Genomic DNA, 22,029 nt, shown 5'->3' with positions numbered 1-22,029 from the left:
GAAACCGGCCTTCTCCGATGTGTTTATATTCAAATGAGCAGCTGAAATCAGAGATGCATTTGGGATTAAATCACCCAGTTAGTGCTCACACATTCTACCCTGCAGCACAGTCTGGGCCACGAAGATGACTGCACAGAGAACGGCAATGTCTACGAACTGAGTCCTACTTCTCTTACAATGCACATATTGAAGCCTAGAAAAAGTCGACAAGTTCAAAGGAAGGTGATCTACCATGATGTCATTTTAATAAAATGCCTGCAGTTTGTTTCTCTTAAAAGTCCTCTTTTCCTAAGGACATGCGTTCTCTTCTTTATCCTGACTGTTTTATCCAGTTTCCAATACACATTTCTGTGTAACAGCTTAGGTACATACAGAAAAAAATGCTTTGTGAATTTTCGGGGTGAGAATTGATATGGCAGCATTTCAGCAGCTGTAGCAAATTTGAGCAAATGAATATTTCTGAAATCGAATGCGAGGAGAAAATAACAGCCATGTTTATGATAACACACGGCCAATCTGCCCACATGTCAGCAAGAATCCACTTCTTTAGCTATTGCGGGATTCTAGAGTGAAATCTCATTTCTCTGAGTTCAGTTCAGAAGGTAAAGCATAGCACTCCAATTCCAATGCAGGGGCACCTAAAACACAAGAAAAATCTTCCTAAAGTTGACTTTTTCCCTGATAACTCACTCTATCTTCCTGTAATTATTTTTGTGTCAGCAGGACTTCCTTTTAAATCAATCTCTTAATGTACTAAATTTTCTATATTTCTAGAAGTTACAGCAAAAAATAGGCAGACAGAAGTGTGGTAATTCTTTTTATAAAGAATTGTGAATTTCCAGGGATGGCGGTTACCTTCCACTTTAAAAGAGAGCTATGAATAAAACCACTAGTAGCTGTTGTGCATTAGGAGATAACTGGTAAATAAAAACAAATACAGCAGCACAGAAAATACATACAACTGAAATGCCCTCTAGTTGTGATATTACAGTGGCAAATATATGCTTGGACATAGGATCCTAGATTTTTCGTGTGTACTGCCACCAAAGACCAAACAACAGTGGAAAATAGTCTCCCTAAGCTAGCCTGTGCCATAGATGAAGTGGGCTGTTCATACCAGCAGAAGAGAAGAATTTCCAACAGGGCGGACTTGGCAAATGTGATACAACCTGCTATGGAACAAAGGGACCCATGGCAGAGACATGGCTTCCCAGGAGTTCTTGCAGGAAATGGCTTCTGAAATATGCACTTCGTCATTTGTATTGAAGTACCATTTCTGAAAACAAACCAAGACACCTAGCAGCTTTTTACCACATTAGAAACCCAAATGTTTGTATTCATTTATTTTGCTCCCGATCAAAATTCATTATATGTAATATGCATGTTTCATCTCTTGTTCTCATTAAACACAAACACTACCATGTTTTCCTGAAAATAAGACCTAGCCGGACCATCAGCTCTAATGCGTCTTTTGGAGCAAAAATTAACATAAAACTCGGTCTTATTTTACTATAAGACTGGGTCTATAATATAACATAACATAACATAACATAACATAACATAACATAACATAATATAATATAATATAATATAATATAATATAATATAATATAATATATAATACCGGGTCTTATATTGATTTTTGCTCCAAAAGACGCATTAGAGCTGACTGTCCGGCTAGTCTTATTTTCGGGGAAACACGGTGCTTATTGGGCTTTTACAGCTAGACTATATCAGGGGCCCTGACAATCAGTCAATCCATGATGTCAGTCATCTCAGGAAAAAATTCCCTGGGGGCTGCAAAGGTAACTAGTTGTTTTAATTGACCACTGAATTCTTAAACACATAGGAATTACTAGTATTGTGTTGATATAGCCTGGGTTTCATATAGCATATTTATGTTAAAAGAAATAAAGCAGAGAGAGAACAAGGGAAAAGAAGTCTAAGATTTGACATACGAGTATTTTCCCATGATTCTTATTCTGTACTCAGATTCTGAGTTCTATCTGATAAGCAAATACTGTTTTCCTCTTAATACTCTTTTGCCCTTATCCTCCCCAAGCTTAACTTAGGTGCAGAGCTGTTTAGTCAGCATTTTTTCTATCTACTTTTTCTTCTTCCCTTTCTTAATCTCTATGTTCTAATAATTTCTAATTAAACCCTCATCCCAGGGTTCTTTATTTTGGATGTAGATAACCCCTCCGTGGTTCTCTGAATAATATGTGTGAAAGGTAGCAGCAGCATTGACTTGCACCGTGGCTGGTTCCCTGGGAATTACATACTGCACTATCCATTAAGTAAGCTTATAGACTGAGGATGATGATGATGAGAAAGTTAAGAAATAAAGAAAATTAAAACCAAATCTCAAGACAACAGACATGACTGAAATCCAAGGAAGTCCTGGGAGACAGAGTGGGCCTACTTTCTACTGTGCATGAAACAGTGGTCAGGTTTCAATTGAAAGCGAAGCAAAAAGCAGAACAATTATCATTTGGGGCCACAATACCTACTTTGTTTTTTTTTTTTTTTTTTTTTAATTAATTAATTTATTTATTAGTTTCAGGTGTACAAAACAAGGTAATACTTAGACGTTCATCATTTATATCCCTCATACTGTGAACCCCCCTCCCCCCATCCACTATCCCTCCGACCTCACACTTTGAATTGAAAAATCTAGGTAGTCAAGGCAGGAACATTTTATTTGTTTACATCAACTAAATAATTTCACTTTGTGTATTCCTGTGTGTGTGTGTGTGTGTGTGTGTGTGTGTGTGTAAGTAGGTAGGTAAAGCTGGCCATTCCTATGAACTAATAAACAATTCCATCAGCTAAAAAGCAGATGATTTGCATTTCTTTCTGATGTTGAGTGTCACTCATGTGACACTAATAAACACACTGAATGGCTACAGATATGACCTATAAGAAAAGACTTTTATTAGTGAAAACAGCATTAAAATTACTGAATATTGAGTCCAGAATTTTGCCACAATGGTTCAGTTTACATGGAACAATGATTGAAATATACATTGCAATTCTTATTAGGGAGAACAGAGCATACTATGATTTTCAAAGGCTTCTGTGAGCAGTACCCACTGAGCTACATGGTTTCCTTAGGCTGTTAACCAGCATCACATGAAATTATCTAGTATTTGTGAAGTGGAAAGTAAGAGAAATATATTGTTCAGGAACTTCAGAAGACTATTTCCTTCCTATAGCTAATTTGAAAGTGATATTTTATATTTTTTCATTACATATTCATATCATTTCTCTGAAGGCCTTATTCGTGAGCTTTTTAACTTAAACAAGTAATTTCTCATATTTGATGTATTATTGAAATCCTCAGAACTTCTATTTAGCACATGTCTACAAAAGCAAACTAAGGTGGAGGGCTGAGTAATTCTTTCCTTGTTCTGGATTCTATAGTCAGTGGATCTGGTAATTATGATTTAATGAAAAATTTGAATCATTTTATTCTCCATAGCCATTATTTGGCTCAAAGTATTCAAGGAGTTGTCTCAGAGCCCCACTTCACTTTCCCTTTGTAGACATAGGAACGAGAGGCTAAAAGTAATCTTTAAAAGTTAAGAAGTCGTAGTGTTTCATGTAAGATAGGCGATGCAGTTCACTTTCCACGATTTTCCCTTCCCAAATGCAATCTTATCAACCAGTGGAAACTAAAACAAAATGAAATTCAAAATTAGATTAAGGGCAGTTTTGTACAAAAGAAGCTATTAAAAGTAATCTAACCCCCCATTTGCTTTTAATTTAACAAAGGACAGCTCCCCAGCAAATCCAAAATTGAGGGTTAACAATTATCAGGTGAACTTGAGGTATGTCACCAGTTATTCCTGGTAAGTGAAGCCACAAACAGGATATTTTAGTTCAGTCCATCTGACTATCGTGACTAATTAAATGAGCACTGGAAATGAAGCCAAACCTCCATTTCGTGCCACTTGTTTACATAATTGAGTGGCTGGGACCCAAAGCCCTATGCTCAATACTCATAAAGAACTAAAATAAGTCACACAATCGTGGGATGTATATCCTGTGTGATACATAAACTATTTAGACCAACAGTATTTGTATACGCTGCCTAGTATACTGTTCACATCTTCAGCATAGCTACAGCAATCTGAATTTATGCTCTTTCCTTCTCTTCCCGTAAGGAAATGTGCCTTAAATCCACTATATTGGTCAACACAGTCTGTTTGTAATCTTTGCTAGCCTTAAATGAACCATAATGCAATTGGCTCATTTTTCTCAATCATACTAACCCTGGTAAAGTGATGGATTGATGACTTTGGTCATTTCTGAAAGAAAGAAAGAAAAATCACAATCCAGCCCATGAGTAAGTAGGTAACCCATAACCCGTCACGCTGGCCATGGATTATGGGGTCCTGAAGTGTTTCTAAAAATATGTGAATACACAGTTAAGGTTGAATGTTAGTATTTGCTTATCCGCAGCGTTGTCAGATTCCAACTGATTAATGGGAATGAACAAAATTCAAAGCATATTGATCTTGGCAGTCTGACTCTTCTCCAAAGAGGCTGCCAGTGGAAAGGAACATAGATTGCAAAGATGTTTGAAAAGAAAGCATCTCTTAACATAGATTTAGCAATTAAGTTGAATACAAACAGTATTCTAAAACTCTGTCTTACCCTCGAATCTAGGTGAAAAGACCAGTTTGGTTACTGCTTTATTTCTTCTGAAAAATAATGGATAAATATATTTAACAAACTGTGGCTTCAGAAATACCATTGTAGCAAACAATTTTATTAATACTTTCATAAAAATGGCATTTAATAAATTCTCTCTAATACTTGATGTTATTAAAAGCAAACAAAAGTCATTAAAACAGTTCCTTTGTGTGATTTACATTAGCTTTTATAGCATTACTTGATTTTTTTGTCTTATAAACTGAACTAAAATACTAATAATTGAATCAGGGTAAAAACAATACAATGTGTTTTCTTTACTTTATTTCAAAATAGTGATTATAAATACATTCTTAATATATTTTTCTCCCCAGCTCTTTGGATGCGACAACAATAACAAAAAAAAAATAACTCACTGTGCTCATTTCATACAATGTCAATGTACAAATCATGCAAAAGATATTATAGATTAATATTACCGCCATACATTTCTAGATGTGTTCTATTTCCGCAGTACCTGTTGACGTGACTCATGAGGCCATGCCCTGTATAATTTATGCATCCTTATGGCTTAAAGAAATGAAATGTTTTTAAAAAGCAACAAATAAAAGCTGGTCTTAAATGATTTTCTAATTAATATATTTATTCAGTTTATTATGCAGAATGGAAAACTAAATATAGAATATAAATTGCCTTACAGACTTCAATCACTGTATTTTAATAGCCGCTTTCTCATAAAATTACACAAAGATTTACTTTTAAAGAATCGACTCATCTTTATTGATTTCATAAAAAAATAATTTAAAACTTGATTTATATTACACAGACATAATATATTAGCTCAGCCCCTTCACTGATTTCATATGCTCTAATTTTCTTTGCTACCATTCTAACAGAGTCAGACCACATTAGAAATGAGCACTTCTTGGATTTTCTATCTAGATCTGAATCAAATTCTACCAAAAATGCTATACTGACAGATATACCATTCCTCAAGGGGTTAAACTAACATCAAGGCTATAGTTCAAGCCAACAAAATGTAGACACAGCATTTTAACTGCTCTTGTACTCAACTCAAAACTTATGCCTAACTACATTATCATAAAATATACAAGTAGAACTAATGAAGAGACGGGTGCAAAATACTATACACTATATAATGTAGGCACAATGACTTTAGTTAAGGAAAATATGTCAGCCTTAACCAAGGATTTGTTACTGTCTTTCACTTACAATTCAATCTTCCAAATAACCACATACATTTCAATTACTTTTTAAAAAAGGTTGAAGATTTATACCTTTCAGCAGAAGAGTTTGAGATAGCCAATTTGTTACGGCAAGCTTTGAGACGGTGGCAGGTAGTCTTGCCATTGACAACAGCAGAAACCTTGAAATATCTGCAAAGTATCACCACACTGAATAAAAGGCATCATCCCAATGACCTATGATGCCCAGATCATGGGTGGAGCTTTCTGGTTCCTTCTGAAAGTATCTGCTCGAGATTTTTCAATCCATCCATACTTTACTGACAGGAGAAACTAAAACACTTTCTTTGAAGCCTTTCCATCTTTATCCTGTCAGTATGCATTAGAAGCCCTTTAATCTATGGATGCATGCAAGCATGGCAATGAAAAATCCTTATGATCTTGTAGAATGAAAACGAGCTATTGGGCACACATCTTCACGTCCTTTCTTTTAAGATTAGAAAGCAAGTATTTGTTTGTATTTCTTCAATACTCATATAAAGTTCTCACATTGTCATGAAAATTAAAATTACACATTAAAGTTTTAAGAGCACCAGCACATACATATGGAGACAACTTTTTTGCTATTTAAAAAAAAAATCTCCAAATTATCAATATGTATACACACACACACACACACACACACACACACACACACACTCCTCCAAGAATGCCAAGTTTTTTGTTTGTTTGTTTGATCTTGGAACAAACATAGAAAGCCCTGAAATTAGTAATCAATAAAGGGACTGCTATTACAACTTTTACCATAATATCATTTTGGAAGCTGTAACCAAAACATCCGCCACTTTAAATTCATGAAGAATGTCTATGTTGTTTCCCTTCTTGGTCATCTTACTGATGAATCACAGGAGTTATAAGAGATGGAGCATAAAAAAATATACATATGTAGGCAGGCCAAGAAGGCAATGTGTTTCGGGGTGTCACTTTGCTAATCAGGAGCTCCTAAAAACCTTCAAATATCTCCCATTATCAAGTACTTCCTTCCTCTGACCAAGTGTGACGGACAAGTTAACAGCACAAGCAAACACAGTGGCGTAGCATTTGTAGTTGCAGACTATTGAACTCTCTGAGACCAATGAAAGCATTTTACAGTGTGGCTTTGATAGCTGAGATCACCATCATGTTTACTGTTCTACTTGATTATCTGATAGTAGTCAGAACGATGAAAGAACAGGGTACTGATGCATACGAGATATAACTATTAACCTTACTCATTACTTTTTAAAAATATTTGTCATGAAAACTGTTTGAATTAAGCTCATAGAATCCTGAAAAGCGAGACAACTGATGGCGAATAACACTGCCCCAGACACGATACTATAAAACTAAGGGACCTATTTTAAAATGCACAGTTGGTAACAAATCTGAAGATAATAGGCTAAATTTTCAAAAATAGCACAGAACTGGTTTGTTTGTTGTTGTTTTTTTGTAGTTTTGTTTCTTTTTTGGTTTTTTTGTTTTGTTTTGTTTTTACATTACACCTGATCACAATGTCCAGAATATTTCTGTACACAGAAGCTTCAGTTTCAGTTTGGTATATTTTTCTCTGTCTAAGTTTATACTTATTGATAAATTCCCTGTGATCAGGAAAACAAGTCAGGCATATTAAATACATATTAAGGAGTACATATTTTTCTATTTAGTATACAAAGTATTTCATAAATATGAATTATGTTACAAAAATAGCTTTGGGTGCGCTCACACGGTAAGCACTTTGCTAATTTTGGACAACCTTTAAGGATTGTGGGTATTTCACATAACTGAGAACAAACGCTAATGTTAGTTTAATTTGAGCCATGTTTAATTCTGATAAACGTCACGTATTTCTTCAGATCACAAATGCTATGGAACTCACGTTGATTTTTTTTTTCCTCTTTTAGGTTTTATGTATAGACAGATAATGCTTAAAGTGTTCAAATTTATTTTATAGTTATGTAATGCATGGTATACTTTAAACAAATATTTGCACAATTTAACATTATAAATCCAGCGGTTTCAAGATGCAGGCCATAAAGGTTTACCGATTTACAAATACTATCGATTGTTCTCTCTTTGCATGCTTTTTTTTTTTTTTTTTTTTTTTTTACTTTTCAGATAATCTTTACACAGAGTTGTTACAATGCCACAAATCAAAAGGATTATTCCAGTTCCACCAACTTAATCTACGTGCAAGATGAAGGACCCAGCTGAGGTGCGAACACTGGTACCAGTTTTCTTGAGTTTGCTTTACAAAGCACAAAGAGACGAAGGTTTTGCGTTGGGGTACAAAACAGATTTGCCTCTTGAGGTCAAATTCAGTGTATTATGTATATAAAGCATCCCTTTGGCAAGAGTTTGCAGTATCCCCACAGGACTCCACAGTATAGATTTTGCAAGAGTTTGCAGTATCCCCACAGGACTCCACAGTATAGGGTTTTTTTGTAGTAAAATCTATTAAGGAAATTCTCTTCTACGGGACACATCTTTGCAGCTACAGTTAATGAGACACCCTTGGAAACACCTGCCTCTATGCCTATTGATAATATAGTATTTGGAAGTTACAAGTCAACAAAAGGCACTTTCATCATTAAATAAATGTCCTCTGTATGAAGTAAGAATGCATGACCTAGATCTTGTTCAAAGCTGTCTGCTCCTCAAGGACCTGTAGGTAGTCAGGGGAACTCTGGAGTTTTGCCTTCAGTTCAAAATATTCACTGCTCTTCCTTTGCTCCACCACAATTTTACTGTGGTTGCCGCCTATCAGTGACTTCTTGTTTTTTTTGTCTTGTTGTTTTTCTGGATAACGGATCTCAAAGCCACTGACACCTATGCTATTGTACTCCTTTTTGCTTTCCAGAAAATTCTGAATAAACACATTGGAATCCCTGCTTGGGAATAATTCATCCAGCTCATCAATTGTGCTCAGTCTCTTCCTGGTATCCACGTGTAATAAATCTTTCTCCTTGTCGGCAACATTTCTCATGACGACTTTCTGGCCCGGGGGATCTGAAAACATGAATCCGGTTTCCGACTCTTTCAAGCCACAGGTGTGGCTCTTGCTCATCTGTTCTATGGTTTGTGGAATGAAAGCTTCTGTGCTCAGTCCGTCTTTTTTATTGGTTTTGTGGTCATGCTTCCTTAGCTGCAGCTGCATGGAGCTACACTCTGTATTCCCCAGGCCTTCATGCTTCACGGTGGGTTTCTTGTTTCGTCGCAGCACAAAAACAAGAAGGCAAAAAGCGACAAACACAGTTAAAATGAGGACCACTAAGATACTTAAGATCAAAATCGACAGAGGCACGGGGCCACCAGGGGGACTACGAATGGGACCCAGCGGGGTGGCGAATGTAATGGCAGGAGCAGGGCTCGTGAATGGTGCCGATGGCTTGTTCAAGAGTTTGGGACATAAGATTTCATTTTTGAGGGACTTCAGTTCAATGTTGGCAAACTGCACAGGCGTCTCACATTTCAGTTCTTTCACAACAATCCCGTCGTTCAACTTCTCCAGCCACAGCTTTAGTGACACCAAGTCACAAGTGCAGTCCCACGGGTTGCCCTCCAAGTCAATCTGTGTAAGAGACTGCAGCTGATCGAGGACCCCACTGACAGGTAGGTACATGAATTTGTTGTTCCTCAGGTTCAGTCTCGCAAGAGGTACTCCAGAAAAAATGTAAACGGGCAGGCTCTTTAAGAGATTGTTATTTAAGTACAGTAACTGCAAATTTGGCATCGAGTCAAAGGTGCCTGCTAGGATTTCTTTAATCAAATTATATTCCAAGTACAGATACTGCAGGTTATGGAGGCCTGAAAATATTTCGGGATAGAGTCTCTCAATCTGATTGCCATTGAGATACAGCCTGCGTAAATTAGTGAGATTGTGGAACACATCTCCCTTGATCACTGTAATCTGATTGCTGCCTAAATGGAGCAAATCCAGTCCTTCAAACTCGGTGAAGTCTGAGATGTCCACATCTTTGATGCTATTGCCATTGACGTGCAACTTCTTGGCATTTAAAGGTTTCGGTATCAGTTCAGACATGGACTGTATATTTTTCTCTTGGCAGTTGACACTCAGTCCCAAATCCGAAGGGTGTGTTTTGCAAAAGCAAGGCATTGGACAAGGGGTAAGAGGAGGCACCCTTGTTTGGTAAGACACAATCTGACTGAGACTGCGGTTGGAGAGAGCTTTGCCTGCCACGATTCCAGAGATCTTGGAAGGATTTGTAGTTTTTGGTGGTTTGGTCACTAATCTGTGTAAGGACGTTTGGGTAGTGTGACCATTGGGAGTGGTGTAGCCGTTTTCCAGCTGAGATGGAGGCAGGATTCGCACATCAAAATCACTGCCTGTGCCCATGGGGCATAATTCTTGTTTGTTGGTTTCTTTTAAAAGCCTTCCATATAAGTCACTCGGTGTTTCACAGATAGCTTCTCCTATGTAAATGTTATATGGCATATTCTCCAGCCAAGCTTTTAAAGGCAACAAATCACAGCTACAGTTCCAAGGGTTATCCTCCAGTTGCAAGTCGACAACACGACCTATGTGTTCCAGAACTCCGATATAGGGGAGCTTTTGGATCCTGTTCCCTCGTATATCCAGATGGGTCAAAGATGCAAATCGGAAAATATTATCAGGAAGGAATGAAATCAGATTGTCATTAAGAATGAGAACTTTCAGTTTGTGGAGCTTATTGAAGGCTCCTCGTTCAATATACTTGATTAAATTGTAGTCAGCCTGGAGATACTCCAAGTTCTCTATGCCAAGGAAAGTGTCAGCTCGGAGAATCTTTAATTCATTGTTGTTCAAGTGCAACTGCTTTAATGCACCGAGCCCAAGAAAAGCTCCTCCCTCAATGTTCTGCAGTTTATTATTTCCCAGCTGCAGGGATACTGCATGTGAAAAATTCAAGAATGTATTTGGATAGAGGATATTTAAAAAATTGTTTTGGAAATTGAGGTGATAAAAATTTGACCAAGGTGGTTTCAGCTGATTTGGTCTGTAGACTGAAACCTTCTCACAGTTGACATAGAGCACATTCTCCACTGACACGCAGGAGCACACATTGCAAATTTCCACCGATATGTCAGAATCTGCATTTGTCGAAGAAATCAGGGCTGACAAGATCAGAAAGAGCCAAAGAAACATCTTCTTGCAATCAGCAAACAACTTTATGCTTCTGAATAAAGAGAAATAATCTAAAAAATAAAAAGAAAACATTTTTTCAATGATCATTACTTGAAAATTATGTGTTTATTAGTAACTGAAAATTTGGCATGCCATAGTGAACACATGGCTATAATTATTAGCTTTGTAATTTTAAGGCACCAAGAGTTCCAAGTATTCTCACTCAGTCGAACAATAACCACCAAAAATGCCATACATTTTATTTCCATACCTGTAGTTTGCACAAAATTTACATGTGCAGAATATACCACAAACGACAGGAAAAAAGACTGTTGATGATGCTTAAACTTTAACAATCTGAAACGTTTTCTCTACGCGGACCACCAAATTGCATACTGGAACAAACACAGACCTTAAGCTTCCTATTTGCAACTCTAATGACCGATCCCAGCCCATTATGTCCACCATGTCATTAACACCACAAAGTCATTTGAATTTGTAGACGTCTACTCTCTAGGCTTCAGCTTGCTAAGAGGCTGAGCAGAGAAGATAGTAGACCCCTGTGCTCAGTGGAGGAGGGCTGGGGGAGGATTGGGTTGCTGTAAAAGGGGACAGTCCAAAGGCCAAGGTGGAAGGAGCCCTGGGAAAAGATTTGCCTGAGCTTCAGTGCACAGGAAAACACATTGCTATGAAGCAGTTCACTCCTGTACACTGCTGCCTTACAAACAAACAAACAAACAAAAAACCACACAGATGACCCTGTGAGGTTCTAGAAAAATAACCGAGTAGGGGATGGCCAAGTTTTCGTTTCAGGTAAATAAACGGTACCCAGTCTCCTGTCAGTCATCTCCCAAACAAGGAAAAAAATGCATCTTCTCTTTGGGTCCCCGAAAGCAGGAGAGAAACCTGCTTGCTCCTTCCTGCATTGCCTAGCTGATGTCCAGACAGCTTTCCCACCCCTAAGAACTGGCTCTCCTGCCGACCTGGCCCTCTTCCATTCCTTTGTGTGCCATTTTGAACCCAGGTCCAACTGACACTTGGCTCAAGTGCTTATCCTTCACTTTGACCACAGACTGCCACTGCTGAGGAAGAGTTCACACACTCCAGTTGTTCAGTGGCTTTATTTGCAGCGCCAAATGCATTTAGTACAGACAATGTTTGTCCTAAAATCATTTCCCAAACATTCCCTTCCCATGTCCCATTGCGTACCGCAATATTACTACCCCATGTCCCTGTCTTTAAACAAATCAAAAACCACTTTAGTGGAGTTTAATGCTTAACAAATTAACCCATTGTAGCCAATTCCTTAAATACTGCATGCATACACAAATATATGCAATGCTTCATGGAAAAGATTAAAAGGAAGAACAGCACTGTGCATTTTATTGATGCCATTTTAGCCACGTGAGTATTTTCCATCTTGAATGGAAAGCTGGCTGCAATTTCAATATGGTTACCACCAAATATTAATTAAATAAATTACCCAGGAGCACACAATGAGGGAATGATACAAAGGAATAAGTGCCACACAGAAACTCCTTTGTTTATTTTGCCCACGAGGAATCAGCTAGTGGTAAACTGAACATGTTTCAAGGTAGACAATCCACTAGCCATGACCCAGGAAGATTTGCATTTTAACTAATTTGGTTTAGAATACAGGCGGCACTGCTGAGATGCTCCTTGGCTGACATATAGACAGGCATTTCCCCTGTTCACCGTGTGGCTTGACTGGCAGTGCAAAAAGAAGTCATAATTCTTAAGTATGACATCATTCAAACCAACTTTCATTGTAAAATCAAATTTTCACTTGATCTTTTTGCCTTGCTATAGATAGGGTTTTCAACAGCTATTTTGGTTCAGTTGACTCATTTCTGGTTACTACTCCCCCCCCCCAAAGAAACCAAACAGCAACCAAACTGAAAAACAAAACAAAATTTAAAAACCCCGAATAACCAAAATTCAGCACAAAAATAACAAGGAGCATCAACAGATCTGAAATTGCATAAGGAGCTGCCCTCCTCCTCCCGTAATTTCTACTTTAAGTAGCAAGGGGGAAAAAAGGCGCAAGGACGAGCTCGGAAGATCCCAAACGCAGTTCTGTAAAACAGAGGAAGCCAAGGCAGCTGGAGGACTGAGCAAGGGAGCGGGGGAGTCGATCCACCCTGGAGAGAAGAGAAAAGGGGCTGAAAGGGCAAGAGACTATGGAGAAGTAGACAGAGGAAGAAAAAGAGCTAGAAGAAGGGAGGGAGCTAGAGGGGGAAGGGACATTACATGTAAGCGAGAGAAACCTCACATTCCCATAGTACTACTAAAACATACACATTTTAAAATCCGGGAAAAAGGCAAAAAAGAAAAAGAAAACACAAAGTATGAGTTGGGTACCAAAAGCTATTTGATGGGCTGCTGCCAAGCGCGGTCTGTGTCTCTGTCTGTGTCTCTTGCTCTCTCTGTGCCTGGCAAGACGCTCGGCTCCCAAGACTGGCCAGGACTGCACAAACCTAGCCTTACCACAAACCCCGGATCTACCAGAGTGCCGCGCCTGGCGCTCCGAGCTCCTGTAGAGGGAGCGGGCACGCGGGGAGCAGACGACCGGGTTGGGTGGGCTGAGATGGCACCCCTGGAGCTGGCATGGGAAACCTCTGCCTGCCCGCCTAGGGCGGGGGTGGGGGACTCCACGGAGACACGCGGTCACTGCCTCCTCCTGTGCGCTAGCTACCTCGGGTCGACAGCTAAGCGGCTGGAGGGGCCGCTGGCGATGGCGCGTACCGCAATGTTTTGCCGCATCCCGGAGCCCAGAGCCGGCACCAGCCCCCTCCCGGGTCCTGGGCCCGAGCAGCGTCCTCGTGGGCCGGACAGCGGAGGCGCGGACCGCTTGTGCTGTCGCGGGGGCCTTCAGCCCCGCTGCGCACAAATTTCTCCGAGCGCTCGGGTCCCACAAGGGGCAGCTGCTGGAGTTTCCGTCGGCCTCTCTAGATCCAGGCGTGCGGTGGTTGAGGGAGAAGAGATGGCCAGCTCAGGCCAAGAGGGCGATGGCCATTGGGGCGTCACTGGCCCGCTTGTCACAGGCAGAGTGACCCTGTGGCTCCTTGGCCGAGAGCGGCAGCCCAAGCTCCGGTGGCCGGCCTCCCCCTCTCCCCTGGCCAGCCACAAAATATCGCTCTCCCCAAGCCAGAAATCAGCTCAACATTTGGGCATCTTGTAAAGTCGCGCTGCCAGCGCTTGCCCGGCTTTGCAGGGCTTTTAGAGTTACCCATCGGCTTCTCTCGCATCCCCTGTCTTTCTGGGTGCCAGCAATCTCCAACCAGCTCGTGGGCCACTGCCCGGAGCCCCAGATCCAGGTCTGCCTAGAGTGCTTGCGACGTGGGCACAAAAAACAAAGCCCAGAGCAGCGGCCCCGACAGCCCGAGCCGCCCTAGACCAGGACACTTTCCCCGCTGCCCCGGCCTCCCTGGGGGCAGCGATGCTAAGGACACAGGATTCTTTCGGTCCTCAGGGACTTGCGAGCGCTCGGGGGACTGGCAAGAGGGGCCGGAGGCGGGGGTGGGGGTAGCTACTACCGCCGCTTTGGTCACTCAGCCGGCCCCAAACCAACATGACCCAAACTAAAAATAAGCTACCTGCCCCCCTCCGCGCACGCGCGCGCGCACGCGCGCACACACACGCGCACACACACACACACACACACACACACACACACACGCTGCCGAGCCAAGCCGGGAAGAGGCAGCGCGTATCCGTGCAGCTCGCTCAGCCCCCGCTGGAAATTCACCCACCTCCGGAGCCTGGAGGCTCTCGCAGGGCCTGTGGCACTGCGATCCGTGCTGCAGTTTACGTGATCTCGGCTCCAGCTCCTCCGCGCCCGCTAGCCCGTCAAACACACTGAGCAGCCTTGGCAAGCAAGCAGGCGGGCAGCGGCGCGGGCGCGCGCGCACCGGGCCAGACACCGCGCGCGCGCACCCAGACCCTCGCACACGGGCTGCACCTTTACATACACGCGCTGAATCCCCGCCCCCGTCCCCCCGCCCCCCGGCACGCACACAGCCTTTCCTCCCAACACTCAAGCATCTCGACCCCCGCACATTCCTGAGCTCCCGGGTCCTCCACCCAGACACCCCCACTTGATTCCTCTTCTGCCCACACAGCGGGAAAGACAGCGCACTTTCCTCCCCGCATCCGCCCCCTCTTTATGCTTAAAACGCCCCCTAGGGAGGAGCGACCCCTTTCCTCACGCGTAGAGACCCCGGTCCCCTAACGCGAGCGCGCCAACCTCACCCCCACCCCATGCACGCACACTCGAGTCCTTTCTCCTCTCCCAGTTCCCTAAGAACGAAGGCATACACACACACACACACACACACACCCCGGGCGTTCCTTTGAGAGAGCAGCCAAGAACCTAGGCAAAGCCAAAGAAACATCGGAGAGCCGGGGTGAAGGGGGGTCGAGGGAGGTAGACTGGGGCGTCGAGTCTACGCCGAATTGAATAATTCCAGGATCGCGGGGGGTGAGTCAACAACAATGACATTGAAAGGCAACAATCGCACTTGGGTACGGTACCTTTGGCTAATTGTCACCCCGCAGAACAGAGGGCTCCGGGAATACTTCTTCGGTAGCGGACGATCCAGGATGGAGCCTTCTTTGGGACCAGTTTCCTGGGATCCAGTAGTATTCGCACTCCCCCTACCTGTCTGCGCGTAAGGGGCTGGGGGCTTTAAGGCAAAAGTGTGAAGCTTTAGCCCAAAGTGAGACTATTTCGTGGATTTAGGAGGAGACGGTTAATTCTCCATACCTTAGAACTCGGCGAGTCTTCGGTGTCGAACGGGTTAAGTAGGGTGATTGTGGAGCTGGGGGTAGGGAGAGGGGATAGGGATAGAGGAAAGAGGTGTGGGGCTGGGAGAGATGCCGCACTTGCGACCAAAAGAAGAAAAAAAAAATCTGCTTTGGCTACTGAGCATGCCCAGTCCCCAGCTCAAGCCCTATAAGGGAGGCATTGTGTGCGTTCCACTTCTCCGGGCTTTGGTGGTGACCGGGAGGGGACTTTGGTTGGGGAGGGTGGTGGATACATGGGAGGCTTTAGGTTAGGGGACAAGGTTTCAAGCTTTGGGGCTGGGTGGAAGGGTTTGTGAAGAGACCCACGGGATACCTCGGGGAGACGGAAAAGGAGACAAAATGGACTAAGAAAAGTCACTTCAGTAGCCCCCTCATTGTAATGTCTGTATCAAAGAGGCTTTAGCAGTTTCTTCTCAAATATCCATCCAGAGGCTGCAAATCCCGCGTGTGGATTATCTAGGCCCCTTTCTTCTACCCATTTGTTAGTGCTTCCACAAGAGGGTGGAAATATCCTGAGGAAGATCTCATATTCAAACCAGTTTCGTGCAGATTGGTCATGTAGCTCCTAAGCTTGAGAAGAAAGCCAGTGTACTTATGGGGCAGGGGACTTTGGCTCTTGTGTATGTATGTATTTCACATACTTGGCTTTCCGAACAAGAAAAGGCTAAAAGGCTAAACCGGTCGTTTCGCTCCCCTCCCCCTAACCTTGCTGTTTGTGTAGGTGCTTGGCTAAGAAACACAACTCTTTCTCTTTACTTTGTGTCTGGAGGAATAAACTGGCTTTAGGTCAATAGAGGTAGGTCATGAGTGGGAAGTATTTCCCCAGGCTGCCTACTAACCCACCCATTCTTCGCCACATTTCAGGTAATACCGCAGGGCCCCTTTCTTCAGGACCTATGCTCTGCCCAATCCACGTATGCAAATTCCAGTTGCTCTAAGCACAACAGGGTATAGCCAGCACCCAGAAAGGCTTTTACTTAAAAATGAAAAACTCTTTAAGCTGAAACTAGCCGTAGCTTTGAAACCCGAATTTGGCTGTTTGCCTGAACTCCTACAGTTAAACATTTACCCTAACTGGTTGATGTTTAAGGGCCTCAAATCTAGGCAAAAAATCCAGTGAGCAAAGGATTGATCACATTATTTAAATATTCTGTCCTACCTTAGATATTATCTGTAGTATCTCTTCATATCTGAGTTTAAATGTTTTCATTTTTGTCACTTCCTAAGGCTGCCTTTAGGTTGTATTCATGCAAATGTGTGCTGGACACAGCATGTACACAGAGATGCACATTCCATATTTAAATGAATATTTAAATAGGTACGTGTCTATAGGCATATTTCTTTATGACCTTGGTAAATAATGCATCTTTCATAAAGAACCCTTTCTCCACCCCTACTCCTAATTGCCCTGAAAAATTTCATCTTCTTTTAAAATCAACCTAGAGAGGCAGAAGTCGAGTGAGCAGCAATGGTAAGATTTGCTATGTTCAATGTGAAATCCATTATGAAATAGCATTGCTTAAGGAAATACTACAGGATCTATCCATAACAACATAGATACTTGTGCAGCTCCTCTTAGGAAGGCGACATTTGTTTCCTCCATAGGTAACAGCTGCAGTATGTTGGAAAATCCCTCTACTATTGTACATTTGAACAAAACAGATCCTGCTAATTAAGAACTCACATTTGCATTATATTGTACAATGCAATTTGAAAGTGGTAATGGATACCAAAACAAGTTGGCATTTATTCTAAATTCAGAGGTTTCAGGGAGCTCCGATATAATATATTTTATCAGGATAGGTGAATTGTTTGTCCTTTACTATAAATGTTAAAAGATTCAATAGGACGAGCAAAAAATTTTTACCTGGAACCATAATACACATTCCAAGTACTATGATAGCTGAAAAGGCCAGATTTGGACAGTAAATATCAGATGACTTAAATGCTTATCTTTATCCGACTTTGGAAACTGTTCTGAGAGTTGACTATATGTGACTGCAATAATCGTGGAATATGCTTTTTCCTATGGGTATGGAGACAGAAATCTGAACACAAGTACAGCGAAAACATCAATAAATTACAATTAATAGCAGTGCTAATAGGAATGTGTTGATTAGTATCCAAATCATTAAAATGAAGGCTTTAATATAAAGTATTTTTCTGCTTAAAACTGATAAAGTGGATACTCATAAGAATAACATAGAACAGTTTACATGCTTTCTGCTTTTTTCTTTTTTTTTTTTTTTTGCTTTCAAGGCAATTTAAAAACCCAATCCTTTAGTCCTGCAGTCTTTTTTCTGTCTCTTAGCATTAACTACACGTGCTATCCACATAGAACAATAGTAAACTAAGGGAAATTGTTAGCTTAAAGAAAAAAAAGGAAGTAAATATATAAATAAATAAAAGTGTTAAGAAAACTCCAACACTATTTATGGCAATTGAAAGTGAAACAAAGTTGAGGTTCTTCCTAAAATACATGAACGCAACTATTTTGAGATGGATTTGTAATAACCTCAGAGTTTTGCTATGTGTTCCACTGTACTTAAGCTTGGCTTTACTAGTAGAACTGGAATCATAGCGCTTATGCTGGCATGTCGTGTCTCCCTCTTTCCTGGCAAATAAACAACTGCAACAGGAATTTTCCCAAGCTCCTGGGTATCTTTAATTCCCAAGGTAGTTTTAGTCAATGAAACACCACCAACAAAAAAAGCGATTATCGGGGTGGCCGGTTAGCTCAGTTGGTTAGAGCGTGGTGCTGGTAGCACCAAGGTTGCCAGTTCGATCCCCACATGGGCCACTGTGAGCTGCACCCTCCTTGAAAAAAAAAAAGAAAAAGTGATTATACCACTAACAAACCTTGGCCCTAGTCAGCGGTCTTTCACTTTCATTGTATTCCTCATTTATTCTGCCGTGTCTTGCTGCTGTTTAAAATCAAATCAGACTTAATTTTGGTATACAGGTACACAGACCATTCAGAATATCTTAATTTAAAAAATTGATTTATACTCTAGCATTTAAAATACTTACGATCTTGGCACATCTCTACATGGAATACAAGAAAGGTCTTAGGATATTAATATATCTCGCGGAAGAGACGTTTCTCTGCTCAAATGAGTTTAGAAGACCCTGATTCCATAAAGCTAAACAACTTTTTTAACCTTGGGAATTCTAAGCAAATTCAGTTATATTGGAAATGAATTTCGACGTACAAGGGGAAAGGGATAGCGCATGCACCATTTCTCACACTTATTTTACGATGTAATACTTTTTTAAAGAATCATACACACTTTCAGAAACCTGGTACTAATTGTTCATCTTTGCAAATTTTATGGAATTTAGGATCTGAAAGGTAGCTTTCAGATTATAATCTAATTCATACCGTAGTAACCACTATCTACCGGGTGCCTCTTCTTAGCCATGTTGCCTCCAAACATTCTTTCATTTAGTTCTCTGAACGGTACCACAAGAGAGAAATGAATCTTCCTTAAAAAACGAGGTTCAGGGAAGTTAAGTGATTTGCCCAAGGTCACACAGTGAGTAAGTGACAGTCAAGATTTGACCCCAGGTTTTTGAGACCTTCCTGAAACTGCACACTTCCTTGCCCAAAGAGGAATCAAAGCATTTTAATTTTGAAAGCACAGTAGATTCCCCTCTCCCCCAAATATAAACACTTGGGACATAAATATTGGCAAGTATTATAGTATTAATATTCGACATTAGAATAAACCAATAAAGGACATGAAAACCAGTTCACATCAACTGCGCATGACAGGGTCTCTTAAATCATCTGATTTTACCCTTTGCCAAGACAGGGCTTGTTCCATCCATCCTGATCTTTCAACTTGCATAACTGAGTTGATTCTGAACCTCTGATGATGTCTCAATTGTCCCTGCACTTACTCCAGCTTAATGACAAAAGAAATGTTATCCAATAGGGCACTGAGTGAATTGGAAGAGGTGAGATTAGTTGATTAATTGATTAGGTTATATCAACTAACCTAACCTTCCACTTTTCCCAGGCTACCTCTGTATACAACTGGTAACCTGTTTTTTGTTTGGTTTGGTTTATAGAACCTAAGCTGTCAGCTGTTAATGTATTAAGGTCTGAGTACTCCAGGCATTGGCTGATTTTTCACAGGAGACTTCATTCACAAATTATTTCTGGAGGATTAATAAAGAAGAATGTGTTGTTTTAAAGGATCTTTGTAAATTTGGCTCCTAATGAGTACTTGTTCGTATGGCTCACTAGTACCACTTATATTCTTTAGAATGGCATTTTTCTAAGCCACAGATGTGGACGTGATAATGTCTGTTCTGTTTACCCATTTTCTTTCGGAGTATTCTCTAACTTGAACAAATCTCATCTTTCTCACTGACTGTCAAAGATTAGGTCCCGGACACAAGCTCAACTGCCCTCAGACAACTCAAAGATAATAAAGATCATGAAATAAAAAAAATAAAAAAATAGGGAGTTAATAGCCAAACAATCTACTGTGAGAATTACTCCCATGGGCTGTACAAGTTCCATAACACTAACCAGAGCCTTGTCAGGAAGACAGAAAGTTGATGAGAATCCATCCATTTTTACCATGTTCAATTCTATCTGGAGAACCAGGGTGCTGTGCCCAGCCAGCAAAACATGTTTTTATTTTGCAAAATTATTGGGGTTATTTTTTTTCCAATGCCTTTATGCTTTTCTTAGAGTATTATTTTTCCTTAGAAATTTAAACTTCAAAATTTCCCTCAAAATTGATCTTGTTTCCAGCCCCCTTCTCTTTTGTTTTTAAGGTCCCTTTTGGACAATTCAAAAGGTGGCTCAAAATCAGGGGCACAAAATAAGGCAGAAAAGGCATAATATGAAGATATGAGTTATGGTGTGACTGTGTCGCAATTACTATATCAAAAATAAAATTTATCCCTTTCTGAGGCTCAAATGGTGAGTCAGAGAGAAGCAGAACATCTGTGTAAGTCACTGTCATGTATCTGTGATTAACTACCTTCTTTTTCAGTTCAAAATGGGAGCTTCTATTTCCCCAATCTGACTCAAATTGAGTAACGTCTGCCCACATAAGGTCTTCATGCAAAAATGGTCCTCAGTCTCGTGCTAAGGGATCGTGGTATAGGACAAATTGTCACTGCAGAGAATTCCTGCTCTATTCGTTCTGTGCACAGTATTGTCATTACTCCTAGAGTTTCGGGCTTTGAAGGGACCTTCAAATTCTCAAGGTTTAACAACTCCCAGTCAAGCTGAAATCTTCATCAGGAGAACACTCAATGCTTGACCATACCGAGTGATGTGGGCTCACTGGGGCGACATGCTTCAGTGAATCATCTGGAAAATTAATAGCAGAGTTTGTGAAATTACTGTGTTGTAAATGTGAAAGGAAGATAAAATTCGACCAAGGAGGATTTTAAAACTATGAAATTTGGAACCAGATGGACTTGAGGTGAAATTCTTGCGTCCCTGTTTCAGAGCTCCATGATTTAGGTCAGGTAACTTTTCTGAGCATTCACCGCCTCCTCTATAAAATGGGTCTGACAAACTCAATCTCCCTGAGTGTTATGAGGATTAACTAAGATAATGTTTACAAAACCGAGAACGAATGGTGCCTTTCTGGCACAGAGAATTATTATCTCCTACTCATAAGCAGAATTAACCACGTCGACGAAAAGCAAAGCATGCAGGCTGTGCGTTCGTTTCCTACCTGAGTGCATTCTAAGGATGATGAGTAGAAGAGAGTAATGGGATTAGTGGTTGTTTTATCTATTTTTAATTATTTCAAAAGCTAGAAACCAGTATGTTAAATAAATCCATGGGTGCTTATACTTCCTGGTATCTTTTAGTTACTTTTCTATTTTCATCAATTATTAGATTTTTAAACATTAATTTCAACAAAAATCTCTGTAGAGCTGAGTGTTACGAACACCATCATTATTTTTTAAAGATTCTGGCTTGCTCTCCAGACCCACAAGAAATGGAAATAGCATTATTTAAACTAAGTTCCTCATAACGGCACTGGAGAGAATATTAAAAATATATTTTCCTGAAGCGTATCACTGAATATCTTTTTGGGAAAACAAACAGAAAGGGAGGAAGAAAAGGAGGAAAAGGAACCAAAGTATATATAGCTGTTATTTGTGTAGTGTTATTTGTAGCATTATTTGTAACATGTGCAA

At 40.8% G+C, this 22,029-nt stretch overlaps 1 protein-coding gene across 4 annotated transcripts; it reads right to left on the bottom strand.

The window, feature by feature from the left end:
* Positions 1 to 2,912: 2,912 nt before the first annotated feature.
* On the bottom strand, positions 2,913 to 15,916 carry SLITRK4 (SLIT and NTRK like family member 4). Of its 4 annotated transcripts, none has more exons than XM_081042690.1 (2): positions 15,577 to 15,916; positions 2,913 to 11,093 (listed from the first exon to the last, which is right to left on the bottom strand). In XM_081042690.1, exon 2 carries the CDS (start codon positions 11,041 to 11,043, stop codon positions 8,527 to 8,529), a length of 2,517 nt encoding a protein of 838 aa, XP_080898816.1. In that variant the 5' UTR covers positions 11,044 to 11,093; positions 15,577 to 15,916; the 3' UTR covers positions 2,913 to 8,526. The 4 variants fall into 4 exon arrangements, with proteins under 4 accessions (XP_080898816.1, XP_080898819.1, XP_080898817.1 ...); XM_081042693.1 differs by having other exon boundaries at positions 15,809 to 15,904; XM_081042691.1 differs by lacking the exon at positions 15,577 to 15,916 and adding an exon at positions 14,796 to 14,916.
* Between the last annotated feature and the right edge of the window lie 6,113 nt (positions 15,917 to 22,029).

The sequence above is a fragment of the Rhinolophus hipposideros genome (assembly GCF_964194185.1).
Source record: "Rhinolophus hipposideros genome assembly, chromosome: X".
In the NCBI taxonomy this organism is placed as follows: Eukaryota; Metazoa; Chordata; class Mammalia; order Chiroptera; family Rhinolophidae; genus Rhinolophus; species Rhinolophus hipposideros.
The sequence above is the reverse complement of the archived record's forward strand: the minus strand, read 5'-3'. Positions and strand labels throughout refer to the sequence as shown.